Source organism: Bos taurus, chromosome 5, assembly GCF_002263795.3.
Source record: "Bos taurus isolate L1 Dominette 01449 registration number 42190680 breed Hereford chromosome 5, ARS-UCD2.0, whole genome shotgun sequence".
In the NCBI taxonomy this organism is placed as follows: domain Eukaryota; kingdom Metazoa; phylum Chordata; class Mammalia; order Artiodactyla; family Bovidae; genus Bos; species Bos taurus.
The window spans coordinates 32,153,794-32,167,298 of NC_037332.1; the positions used below are offsets into that span (position 1 = coordinate 32,153,794).

The window sequence follows — 13,505 nt, forward strand, 5'->3', positions numbered from 1 at the left end:
CTTAGGAAGAAAGTCTGATCCCTGCCCCATGCTTCCACCGCTTTCTGCTCTGTGAGCCAGTGCTTTAGCTGGGGGGGCTTTCAGAGATACAGTTCCAGGCGAGGCTGGAGCTTGTCTGGCCTGTAAGTCATTAGGACTTCGGAGTCTCAGAGAGAAGCATCCAGGAGCTGGGGAGCCAGGCCTGAGAGGCAACCTGACACCTCAGCTCCCAGCCACTGCATCTGCTCTGTGGTATCAAAGGAGCGATTCCTCTATAATTAGAGCCATATTTCCTGAGCACTCAGCATCCTCCAGACCACTTACACATCTTCTCTCCAATCCTTACACTCATGCTCAAGGTGAATACTTATCAGTAACCTCGTGATGGTTCAAGAGAGAAATCAGAGTGAGGAATGAGCTATCCAGCCAGACCTTGATAATATTTCCCTGCTTTTAATAGGTTTGGAGAGAGAAGCATGTCTCCTGCAAGTGGGTTGTAGGAGATATTGGGTCTCATTAGGTAGGATGTAGCAGGCTGCATCTTCTTTAGGAACATCTGTCAGATGGGGAAACTGAGGCTTGGAGAGGGGACAGCTCCTGCACAGAGCCCCCTGAGTGCCTTTCCCTCATGTTCCTTCCTGTGGCACACAGCCTCCCCACCTGCACCCTCCTTGGCAGCCCCAGGAGCTGCTCTCTCTCCCACTCAGATCTCACACGGATAGGGGCTGGGGCTAGTAGGAAGGTGGGTTGGGGTCACTACTCACCACCTGGACACACTCCATGAGGGGCAGGCGCACAGCCTGGTTACCAGAGAGGCTCACCACACAGGCTGGGGTGTCCGGGGTCCCCTCCAAAAGTGCCATTACTGCTTCCACACCCATCCTGCTGCCCTGCAGGAAGCAAAGCCGTTCTGGTCCAAGCCTCCCCTCTGGTCTCAGCCTGGAGGACCTGGTCATCCAAGGCCCTTTCCAAATCACGAGCTGAGTTCCACATTTAAGGACTATAGCCAAGAACTCATTGGGCTTTACCTTCTGACCCACATTTCATCTAAAGCTTGATGATGCTTCCTCCTTTTGCCAGAAGAGCCCCCAAGGATTCTTCCTGGTTCCAGGGAACCATATCCACTATAGTTATCAAGAGAATTACTGGGGCTGAGTAAGAGTCCCTTCTTGATGAAAGTAGGATGGGGGTACAAACAGTGTCTAAGGTTAGATCTTAATCTTTCACTCAGGCTGTAAGATATTCGACCCTAGTGAAGCCTAGCGTCTCCCATCATTTTTTGCAACAAAAGAGAACTCTTGAGCATATGGCAATGAGTCAAGGCCCACTGCGGTCCAGTGGCTGGTGACGGAGCGGTGTGAGCAATGGTTGAAGCCCCTGTGCTGGGAAGGACAGCAAGTTGAGGGTTCCACAGAGCCCCATGACTTACCAGGATTCTGTCAAAGGCCGACGGTGTCCCACCCCGCTGCACGTGCCCCAAGACGGTGACTCGGGTGTCATATCCCAGACGCTTAACCACCAGCTGAAGGGACAGAGAGAGATGCAGAGTCAAGGAGAGGAATCAAGCAGGGACCCAAATAAATCAAGGATGACTCAGCCTCTTATCTTGTAATGATTCCTGGGTGGGAGGAAACCAGGGGGCCGGACACCTGGGGAGAGATGTGCACAAGAACTAAGGGGAGACTCGGAAACTACTGGGGAACGGGCCTGGGGCCGGTAAGGTGTCACGGCCCCTCTGGCTCCATCCATACTAACGTTTTTGATGTCTTCAGAGGTGATTGGTTTCCCATTCTTGTCAATCGCACCCTCAGCTACGATGATGATGTTGAGACGAGAACCACGGTTCCTTGTCTGGTTGAGAAAAAAGTGCAAAACGGTCAGTGTCATAAAACTGATGGACAGGAAAGCCATCTGCAGCAGAACAGGGCAAGGGGATTTTCAAAGGGCAAGACAAAGTGCCAGTACCTCGCTGAGCCGGCGACAAAGGTGTTCCTCCCAGTCGTCATCTGGTGGACACTCGGGAATAAAGACCCAGTCGGCCCCACAGGAGAGGGAAGTGACAAGGGCCAGGTATCTGAGATGAGAGCCAGTAGTGTCATGGCAGGAGCTACAGATCGCAGCCAGACGACCCCATTCCCGACAAGGCCACCTAGTGCCATTGGAGGTGGAAGGTCTGCGGAGCTCCTGTTTCACTCTTGGGGTGAGACAGCTGCTCAGTGAGCTTCTGCCCCTCAAGAGGCCCTTCTATTCACACTCACCTGCCCCGGTGGCTCCCAATCTCAGAGCACTGTCTGCTCTTTCACACTGTATGTGTACAGTGTGTAAGGGAAGTGGGTGCGGATGAGGAAAGGTGGCCACACCGAGGGAAGTGTGTACACCTCCTGATCCGCCCCCACGGGGAGCCCCCCGGGTCCCCGGAGAAGAGGAAAGGGCTACTGCTTGTACACGGAATAAACGAGTTAAGATGGTGGGGCAGTCTTACCCACAGTGCCGGCCCATCACCTCCAACACAAAGGTCCTCTGGTGGCTGCAAGAGAGACACAGGGCTCACACAGTCCAGATGTTCCTATGGCCAGACCTGCGGGCCACCACCCACATCGCGGCCCAGGAACCTATCCTCAATGTATGTTTATGCTGTGGGCCTTCTTTTGAGAGACCTGGAAGACCCAGGGGAATCGCTTTAGCCACAGGGTGTCCTTCCCAGGCCTGATGGTGTCAGTACTGGTGTCAGTACTGAGGCACTGTGTCTGGGAAGGAGGGACCAGGAAGGGAGGGGGCAAAGGGAAAAGAAGTGGAGAGAGGACTCGACTGACCTGGAATCCTCCAGGATTGCCCTTGGGAGACTGCCACCCCTCTGTATCCCCATTCTCCTGCACTGCCTCCCCTGAGTCCCTCCCATCTGACCTGTGGCATGATGGCCTCTACGATCTCTGTGATATGGCTGGAAAGGTTTGGGGGGGCCCTGAAATTGTCTTAGTCATTTAGGAGATCCCACAGGTGTTAAAGCCTGCAGAGCAACACGTGTGGGTAGACAGTGGCCAGAGGCGAGTCTTATGGTATGGAGCAGTAAAATTCAGTGCTCCAGGGATAATTCTTAGTTAAAAACAGTGTTCTAGTCCCCAGAAAACTGATCACAATAGTATCACAGCTCAAGCACTTTCATCTTTTCTAGTACTCAGCCAGCTGATCTATTCCAGCTCCATCCTCCCACGCTGCTTCCTCCTGGGCCCCCACCTCTGAGCGGTAGTAGTGATGGCATCTACAATCTCTATGATCCGGTGCAGGGCAGAGTCGGTGCCAATGGTCATATCAGTGCCACAGAAGTCATTGTCAATTGAGCCAACCAGCCCCACGATGTTCAGGTAGCTGGACTTGGTAGCCTCCTCTGCTGTAATCTTGCCTGATGAGGGGAAGCAAAGCAGGGGGCCCTGGGTGAGGCCCCTAGTGCCAGGGAGCAGGTGCCTGGAGAGGGCAGGGGCTGCAGTCCATGGCAATTGTCAACAATGGCAGAAAGAGGAGGGCAAAGACTGCCTCTGGGTCTGGGCAACAACTTTCTCCCGTGAGAGGAGGGGCGTGGTGTGCACATGCGCAGAAACCACACTGACAGAGCAGCGCTCACCTGATTTCTGGAGGTCACTCAACAAGTCACTCCACTCAGAGCGGAAGGTGTCGGCCCCAGTCAGGCTGCCGTCTCCCCCAATGACACACAGGTTGGTGATCCCACGTTTCACCAGGTTGTGGGCAGCTCGGAGCCGGCCTTCCCGTTCCCGAAAGTCCTTGCACCGGGCGCTTCCAATCACCGTGCCTCCCTTTGGGGAAGAGGTGGGAGTCAGCTCCCCAGGTGACAAGGCCAAATTTGGGCTCAACAGGCTAGGATTCCCCCATCCCAACATCACCACATGGCTCCCTAGGAAGTTCCCTGACATCCTGAAGAGTCACTGGCCCCTTCATGTATGTGTATGTGTATGTGTGTGTGTGTGTGTGTGTGTGTGTGGTTTTAAAGTTTTATTCTTCACGAAAAGGGTTAATGAAACTCACATGAGTTTCAAACTCCAGAATCATGAATACTGATGTTTAAGTCTGTTGTCTAAGGGCATATAATTGTACAAGCTTAGCCATTAGTGGAAGACATGTGAGTCTCAATTGCCTTTGATACGTTTCTATTTCATTTGCCTAGCTAGCTTGACTGCATTCAAAGTTATTCACTTTATCTTGATTTTCAGCTTGATTTGCATGAGCCTACATGGAACTTTCCCTGTTTTTCACCTCCCTGTAGTTCACTGAGATTTTTTTTCCCCCACTAGTCCCTTCTAAAGAAAGGTGAGATGGTGCTGGCTGAGGCATTGCGGGGTCATTCCCACATTCCCACGTTCTGCTACACCTCTTAGAAGATGGTTAAGATGGGCCTATGCCACTGAAGGCTTTGTCATGGTGACCGTCCTAAAGAGACCTAGGGAATACACACATATATGTAGGCTTCTAAAATGATATCCATCTTTCTCATCTTAGACATGTAAGCAGCAGCAGCAGTGACTTCAGCAGGGGCCAAGCACTGCCAGTCCTTTCCCCTTTGCGCCTGGAGATCTGTGTGCCAGTGGGAGGACCCCCAAGACCCAGGAGTTCACAGAAAAAACAGCTCTGAGTAGGGAAAGCCCTAAACTCCCAGGAGCTTGTACACACCCCAAGAGAGGAGAGCACACCCAGGGTTTTCACAAATCATATGAACTCTGGGCATCCATGCCTTCGTGGGTATTGATGCAGAATTTTGGCTCATTCTCAGACTACTTTAGGGAGGTGCCATTGCCTGTTTAAATCTTCACTAAGTGCTGTTCATTGTTTCTCCTCATGGATTTTTTTTAGGGGATTGAGGTAAAGAATGAGAACACAAATGTAATGTGTAGATTTTTCAGTAAATCAGAAAATGGGTATAGAATGACTTAGAGAAAGTAGCAAAAGGGGCTCTGGATACAATCAAGATCATCTTAGGGTTTTTTTTTTTAACTCTAAAAGGCTATCCCAGTTCCTTCCTTCCTTAAAAGGTTTGGTTTCAGGTCACCTCATCATCATAACATGAGCACTGGCAAACTTCAGCTCTACTTCTGGCTCTGGCTCCAGTCCCCTGATGAGGTTATTTTCAGGGCCTGACCTTCCCCATGACCCCAGAGCAGGACCCATTACATGCCAGCTCCTCAAATCTTACCTATGACCTTTCTATAAAGAACAAAGCGTCCTGTGATCACATCCGAACCCTACATCCTGCCCTAGGAAACCAGGGTGATGTTTTTAAATGCAAAGAGTAAAGGGTAAATGTAGCCCCTCTTTGGTCATAGAAACCCTTCCTACTAAGCCACATCGCAGGGAATTCAGGAAACCATGAGCCCCACCCAAATGGGGTGAGACAAGGACAGCACAAACAGGGGACAGAGCCCTCTGGAACATACCAGCTGAAGCATCATCGAGACACTCTCCCATGTGGCTTCCCGGATGTTATCTCCACCATCTACCAGGCCTTGATAACCCTGTAGGATACATTACATCCATTCAGCCTCTGCTAGGCTTCCCCCAAACCCCCAGGATTAAGACAGGGTCCCTGGGAAGAGGTTCCCTGAGAATCAAGTCACCTCCCATTACTGATGCCTGGGTGCTCCTGAGAAAAACACAGTCCAAGGCAGGAGACATCAGTTGTTCCAATACACTCTTCTAGTTTCTCTCATTCTTGAAACATCAGGATGCCCTTCCTAACATTTAATCTCAATTTCTCTTATTTATGGCTCATCCCATTTCCTCCCAGGGGAACTAGATGACAGATGGTTTTGATAACCAGCAAAAGAGGAAAAAAAGAAGGGGATGTTAGAAGGAGAAAGGAGAGAAACGTGACTTGAAAAGAGACGATAACACTTCAGAGAAAGGGCGAGAGATAAGAAAGGGAGACAGACGTTAAGAAAAGAAGAGTGGGCAAAGGATGAGTGCAAAAGGAGAAGAGGGAAGCAAGGAGGAGTTAGAACCCTGGAAAGTAAGACAACCGCAGAAACAGACTCATCCTCCTGAGGCTCTGACTCTGGATGTGAAATACTAAGTTGTTTCAGCTTCCCTCTCTGTTTGGGGGGAGCTGAAGGGAAGGCGGAATTACTTCTTACTTTAAATTGAGCAGGCAAGACGAGGATCTGGTCTGCAAATCTCTGGGCCCCACCATCATTACTGGAGCCCAGAGTGGGAAGGAGTGATTCTTGGGGACACAGAATCAAGAGCAATTAGACACGTAACCAGGCGATAAGCAGAGAGGGTGGGGAGAGGGAGTGAAAAACAAAGAGTGATGGGGATCAGAGCAGAGAACCAACCTCATGGACAAAGAAGACACGGGCACCAGTATAGATGCCAACACGAACCACAGCCCTGACAGCAGCATTCATACCTGTGAGGAGGAAAGAGTCAGAGAGAAGTTACTCCTAAGAAAAGTAGCCCTGGGCTCTAAGACCTGAGTCAGTCTTTTTCCAAGGCTTTTCTCTGAATCTATAATCCCCTCATCCAAGTCTTCTGTGGTCCCCATTAACCCTGAATTACTTCACTCAATGTTAACATTACACAACTTACCTCCATTCACCTCCCCAACCTCCCAAAATTCCATCTTTCCTAAAACATTTCCATGCCAGGGCAACCTGGGGAATAAGCATCTTGCATGCTTTTTGTGGGGTTAGATGCTGCTAGATGCTTGTCAATCATCAACTCATTTAATCCTTCCCACAACCTGGGAGTTGCCTCCATTTTAGACTTGGAAACTGAAGCTCAAATAGGTCGAGGTTACAGAGCGAGGATGAGGTCAGCTTTTAATCCAAATCTGAAATGTCTAAACCAACACTGCTGACCTCCATGCTAATCCCAATGGCTACACCAGGCTTTTCCTTGTCTTCTGCAGTGAATCTGGCATCTGGCTTGTATAGGCTTCTCAGGACAAAGACATGACTCTGGGCTCAGTGACCTGACCCTTTGCAAGCTATTCATGAGCATGTCCATTACTGGCTGGTGGATCCTCCCAGTCCCCACACATACACAGCTTTTTAGTGTTGTTGCGTTGGTGTGTGTTCCAGTGTGCACCATGCAGTGAGATCCTCTGGCTCCCAAACTACCAGAAGAGGCTGTGACCAAGTGTGCAGGCACAATTAGTGGAGACTCTATGCTCTCCTTCTCCCGTGCTGATCTTCTCCTGTGACGTGTGTGTGGCATGTGTATGACGAACCCAAACAGCACGCTGTAAATTACTGTTTCCACTGGGAGAAGCAACTAGGCCTGAAACAGAGGGGAGAGCCTTTCCCGCATCCTCGTCTGTGAGTACCATCCTTCTCCTAGCAGCTGCTCAATGACAAGAACCCTGTCTTCCAAGAGTACAGGGGGAGCTGACCTGTCACAACATACAACGCAGGGTGGTGCAGACAACCACAGTAGAAACAATGCCATTGCTAGTGCCCAGCAGTCTCACTGGTGAGACATTCCTGGATCTTCATCTTGGTTACCCTGTCGTACCTTATAATGTAAGGAAGGGCTTAGAGTGATGCCATGACAGATCAACTTCTTGTGAACCACTTAATCACCCTCCCTCAGGTAGCCCTGTACACATTACACATTTTTGTTTCAACCTAAAATCTACTCATGTGGTCCTTAACCTGCCTGGAGAAATACCAGTAAGCACTCGAGAAGCCAGTAATTGGAAAAATCTGCAGCAGCAGGCTAAAACCCATCATGAACTATTGCATAATCCAAAGCTATCTGGAACTGAATAGAATCAAAAAGGCCAGAATATCTATTTTTCAGGTTTGTTTGTTTGCAGGTCGACAAAAGTTGGTTTTACATGGCTTTAAGCTACAAATCAAACTTAATGCCTTACTATTTACTTACTTAACAAATATTTATTAAATACCTCTCATGTTCCTAACTCTATGCAGGCACTGGGAAAGATGCATCAGGGTATGACAGAGTGTCTAGGGATACAAAGATAAAGGACTTGGGAATGGTCCTCAAGACAAGGGGAGAGGGACTTTCCTGGTGGTCCAGGGGTTAAGGTTCTGTGCTTGCACTGCAGGGGCATGAATCCTAGTTGTGAAACTAAGATTTCACCGCTGCTTAGCAAGGCCCAAAAATTAAAAATTAAAAAAAAAAAAACACGGGAGGAATTATAGTGTGGTTCTAATTTGGATCCATATGGAGGGGATTTGTACAAAGTGCAATGGGGATGAGGAGAAGAAGCATCTATGACACCAGGAGGAAGTCAGGGAAGGTGATACAGAAAAGACTGCATTTGTCCTGAGACCTAAAGGATAATTTCCTTTCAAATCTTTTGGTCAGATGGACGAATCTGGGGACAGTGTTATAGGCAGGAGGAATAGCACAAATAACATTGAGGGTCAAGGAGTAGCCTTACATAACTCTGTATTATAAAGAATAAACTGGAAAACTATAGAGAGATGAAGCTGTGCAGCGGGGCAGGGGCCTGTGTGCCCATTGACGGAAGGCTAATTTTTATTCTGGAAGCTGGGGTTTGACTGGGGACCCATGGGTGATGGTTTCAGGGAATCCATGAATCCCAAGAAACTGTATGAAAAGCTTTGTGGGCAAGGGCATTTCTTCTGAGAGAAGGTCCACAGCATTCATTGATTCTTAAAGAGGTCTGTAACTTAAAAAACATAAAAGTTATAGTCAATGGGGAATCTTTGAAGAGCGGAGGGACATAATGAGCTCTGTGGATCAGAAAGATCACTCTAGCAGCGATGCGGAAGACAGACTGGAAAGAGGGAACACTAGAATTAGATGGCTGCCTAGCTGCAGTGACAAGAACAATCGGGCCTCGCCTGGGCATTTGGGACGGAACAGAGACTGGGCAGGAGAACCTAGGAAACAGAAGCAATGGGACTTCCATCTAATCAGTACATGATTAGATTTCAAGGTGTTGGAAAGGAAGGAGGATATGCTCCATGACTGCCTTAGGCCCCAGGGAAAACTGTGCAGTTAGCTGAGCGGAGGTGGGTTTGGGTTTGGGAAGATCAGGGTGGGGATGATATAGTCATATCTGGATGTACTGAGTTTGAAGTTCTTGTGGGTCATCCATGCAGACCTGGAAGACCGTCTCGAGAAAACAGGTAAAATTAGAAGGGAAAGAGGCAAAGAATGGAACCCTGAGGGACACCAGTGTTGAAGGAATAAGGAGCAGCAAGAAAGACAGGAGGAGAACCAGGACTCAGCAACATCTTAGAAGCCAAAGGGGACAGTTTCAAAAGTGGGAACTCTGACGTAGGTGTCTGATAATTGATCCGAGATGAGAACTGGAAGGTTGGGCTTGCCAACAAGAGGTCACTGGATAGCACTGATGTCAAAACATACTTATTACATCACCAAGGCAAAGTCTAGACATCTATCTGATGGACTTGAAGGAATCAAAAGTGAAAAAATCTATGAAGGGAGAGGCCTTCCCAGAAGCTTTAGGAAAAGCCTGTGTGTATTAAAAAAACATAAAGTCAGAGTCAAGGGAAAGCCATCAGTGCTTTAGGAAAAATGAATAAATCCAATTTTTAAAAATCAGGACAAATACGAAACTACTGTTTATTTTCTAGACTTTCCCAAGGCCTGTGGGATTCTCTTTTGGATACCTGGAGGAGTATAAATCTGTAATCTTACAAAAGAAGGAAAAAATATTTTTCTGAAATGTATAGGTTGGAATGCTCTTTCCTGCTCCTGAGCTGAGGAAGGGTAGGGGAGAAAAAAATTAAAGGAAAACAAATCACTTCAAAGGTTTTAAGTGTAAAACAAACAATAGATGGTGGGCAAGAAACATCTAAGTCTCTTGGGCAGAAGAAAAATCCCACAAGAGAAGAAGATTCTCCTTTCTCCTCCCTCTGCCTTTTTACCATACCAACTTTCAGAGGTCATCCTCCCTGCCTCAGAACTAGATATCTGAGTGTTTCCTAGAAATCAAGTTTTAAGACCACTTTTGTGCCTCTGTACCCTTAGTTCCCTAGAAGTCACAGACTGGGCTGTATAGATTATACTAGAAAGTCCCAGTAATGCTTTGGGCTCTCCTACTTAATGTCACCGGCCTGTTCTGGTCCCAGGCCAGTCCTTGGCTGTTCCATGTTGCCCTAAATAACCCTCCATGAGCAGCTGTCTACCTTATTAGAAGCAAGACGAAGGATAAGATTACAGGCACCACTCAGGGGTACTCTGGGCACAGCCACGAGGGACTCTGGAGAGCATCAGAAGCACGTACTTTGGAGTCTCCAATTACAGCCTGTTGGGAAGAGGCTGTAGGGAGGACTACAGGGGATGGGTCTATGACATGAGATAGGAGAAAACAAATAAATGACTTGGTCACTACCTTTTTGCTAAAATTTTTCTTTCCACCTTAACTGAACTTTGAATAAGAAAAAAAAGGACATGAGGAGCAAACGTTTGTTAGATATAATTATACTTTCTGACGGCTACATAATTAAAAGTTGTAAATCCTAGAACAGCTATGGAGAGGAAATAGAATCCTATTCCAACGAACCTTTAAAAATAGGATAAATATGCTTTTGGAATAGACTGCCTGTCTGAGGACAGAGGGATAGAGCAGGTGACTAAGGTCCTTTCCAGCAGAATATGCCCATTTCATTAGCCCAAATGTAGTGTGGTTTCAGGCAGATTGGGACCACTTCTGGGCTGGAAAGGGGGTTAGGATCTGGCATCTAATCAGCCCAGTTTCTGAGTTCAGGATGTCTGATTCTTGGCCCCTCTTCTATTTTAAGATGCTATTAGCCTTGCTAATAGTGGCGCTAGTGGTAAAGAACCTGGCTGCCAATGCAGGAGACCTAAGAGACGTGGGTTTGATCCCTGTGTTGGGAAGATCCCCTGGAGAAGGGCAAGGCAACCCACTCCAGTATTCTTGCCTGGAGAATCCCATGGACAGAGGAGTCTGGTGAGCTACAGTCCATAGAGTCACAAAGAGTCAGACGCAACTGAAGCAACTCAGCAGCAGCAACCTTGCTAAGGTCAGGGAACAACAGAGCTGAGGCGCCTCTGGATCTTATAGAGCTGACCTCTCTCTGCCATGTGGCCTACAGCCTCTAGGGAAAAACCTTCCTGTGCCTCTCCCTGGGAGAATGAGGGCCCCACAAACCTATCTCCAGGCAGGCCACTTCTGCATTTGAGCTGTTATAATTAAACGTTTGAGCAATTATAATTAAACATTTGTTCAAAATGTTTCACTTGGGACCTTTCAGTTGGGACCTCTCAAATCTACTTTGAGTTTGCTGTTTCGCTTCCTTCCTCCCAAGAATTCTATCCTACCACTCTCTGTCCCTACTAACACGCACCTGAGATGTTATACGGCTTTGCAGTGGGATATGTCCCTGGGTACACTGTGCCTGTCTCTAGAATGAGGGTCTCTCTGCTCAGGATCAGAAGCTGTAAGGGCTCTGCTGCTCTTGGATCCATGTTAAACCCTAGACTTCTTTTTTTTAAACCTCCTTCCCTCTCCAGAAAGCTCTGCTTCTTCATAAGTTCATAACTCTGTGGACCTCATCTGGATTTTTAGCAGGCTCTTGCTTCCCCTAATCTGACAATCCAGTTCCACAGGCCACCCTACCAAGGTTTTAGGACCAATATTCAGAGTTTATGTTGAGGAACTCAGTACTAATATGAGATTCTTTCCAGGAGAGGAGAGAGAAGCAACAGAAACCAGGTCTGTGTTCCTAATCTGGCTACTATTCCTAAACTCAGGCCTCTTGCCTCCTTCCTCTGTTTTCCTGTTCATAACAGATATCACAATTATAATTAAACATTAGTTTAAAATATACTTAAAGTCTAGCTTTACTAACATACTAGTTAGAAGAGTCATAAGAACAAAGACGATGGGTGAATCTTTCACTGATGAAGGCGTAGCATCTCCCATCCTGTCTGGCACACAGCAGATGCTCAACAATTCACTTTTTATTGAATTGGTGTTGTATTTACTGCATCATGCACCGATTTACGCACTTTACTTGAATGAAGAATTCAGTTTCTCGAAATCTATCTTTTCCACGAAGCCTTCCCTGGTTAGTCCAACCAAGACCTACCATTTCAATACATAAGTGGATTCTATCCTAAGAATAAGGATAGAGTGGGCTAAGTAGGATAAGTGGGCTAAGACACACTTGATTATTGTTATTTATGTTATTGTTATTTATTAAGAATTTTAATAACATATGACATCTTTCCTCATTAAATTACAGTTCCCAAAGGAAATCAGCGTCTCCACAACACACAAGACAGGGCTCTATACAAAGTGGGTGTTTAAAAACCCAAGGGAAGAGAGGTGCAGAGGGAAGGGGAGGCCAGCTGAGATCCCCTTCTTTCTCTCTTCATCTTTCCATATACCTGACAGTTCTGACTCCCAGGTCTCCTGGACTCAAGCCAAAGGACTTAGCTTTCTTCCGCCTGCCGCCCCCCACCCACCCTCCACAACCTTTGGTATGTACTGATTAACTGCTGCTTTTCCTGTTTGTTTAAGGGTTAAAAGAATGGAAGAGCAGGAGAGGTCAGAGAAAACAGAACGGCAGAATGACGTGGACGTGCGTGCGCCTAGGAGAAGGAAACGTGTTGTGAGAGTGAGGCGCCTGACCCTGGTCCACACAGGAGCCCTGACACCAGAGTTGGCTCCTGAAGATTTGCTAGAGCCCATCAAATACCAGTTCCAAATCCCCTCCTTTTCCCAACATTTCCAATGTACTTGAAGTGAATCCACCTACTGCCTTCTCAACAATTTTATCTCTTTTTAGTCTCCTTTCCAATCCTGCTTGAGAAAACACCAGTTTTCTGAGTACCGAAGGACCCAAATTGTCCCAGATCTTCAGAGAAACTTGGAAAGAAGCTTTATGAAGACCTAAGTAAGTTCAGGGGGGAATGGATACATGTATATGTATGGCTGAGTGCCTCTGTTCCCCGCCCAAAACTATCACAACATTGTGAATTGGCTATAACCCAATATAAAATAAACAGTTCAAAAAAAAAAAGTAGAGCAAGTGAAATCCAAAAGCACGTGAGGACTTAGACCTAACAGAGATTTTGGGGAAGCCCCAGGTCCCTGTGTAAATGCACAGCAGGAGGATCTTAAGGAGGATAGTTCTGTTCTACAGGCTAAGGCTGAGGGAGTCAAGAAATTCAAGGGGGCCTCCCAACTATGGTTTTTGTGGGTTTTGCAGGGCCTCCCAGCCAGGCCCTCTCCCCAAGCTGGGCCCTCTTCCTTACCTTGGGCATCGCCACCAGAGGTTAACACGGCGATGGCTTTGCCGATTCCCAGGGTTTTGGCTGCATGGTGCTCATGGGTCATGATCCACTCTAGAATTCAAAAGAATGGCCAGTTAGGATACAACGGGATCGAGGCTGCTATGAGCTTGGAAGATGGCTCTGTTAGACTGGCTAGAGCCACCTCACAGTCAGGCTGTCCCACTATACTGAGTCTGAGGTTTGCAGCCTAGGATCTTTGGACTTCTTCCAGAAAAGAACCACACCCTCGCAGAATG

The 13,505-nt window shown here is 47.6% G+C and overlaps 1 protein-coding gene across 5 annotated transcripts in view; it reads right to left on the bottom strand.

Annotated features, from left to right (window-relative positions):
- PFKM (phosphofructokinase, muscle) overlaps positions 1-13,505 on the bottom strand; it is a 43,361-nt gene that overhangs the window by 8,116 nt on the left and 21,740 nt on the right. For all 5 annotated transcript variants that reach the window (NM_001075268.1, XM_010805037.2, XM_059886206.1 and 2 more), the window contains 10 exon segments: positions 744-869; positions 1,409-1,501; positions 1,735-1,830; positions 1,945-2,053; positions 2,462-2,506; positions 3,214-3,379; positions 3,599-3,788; positions 5,421-5,498; positions 6,318-6,391; positions 13,231-13,320. In NM_001075268.1, the coding sequence (NP_001068736.1) occupies positions 744-869; positions 1,409-1,501; positions 1,735-1,830; positions 1,945-2,053; positions 2,462-2,506; positions 3,214-3,379; positions 3,599-3,788; positions 5,421-5,498; positions 6,318-6,391; positions 13,231-13,312 (1,059 nt within the window). In that variant the 5' untranslated portion in view covers positions 13,313-13,320.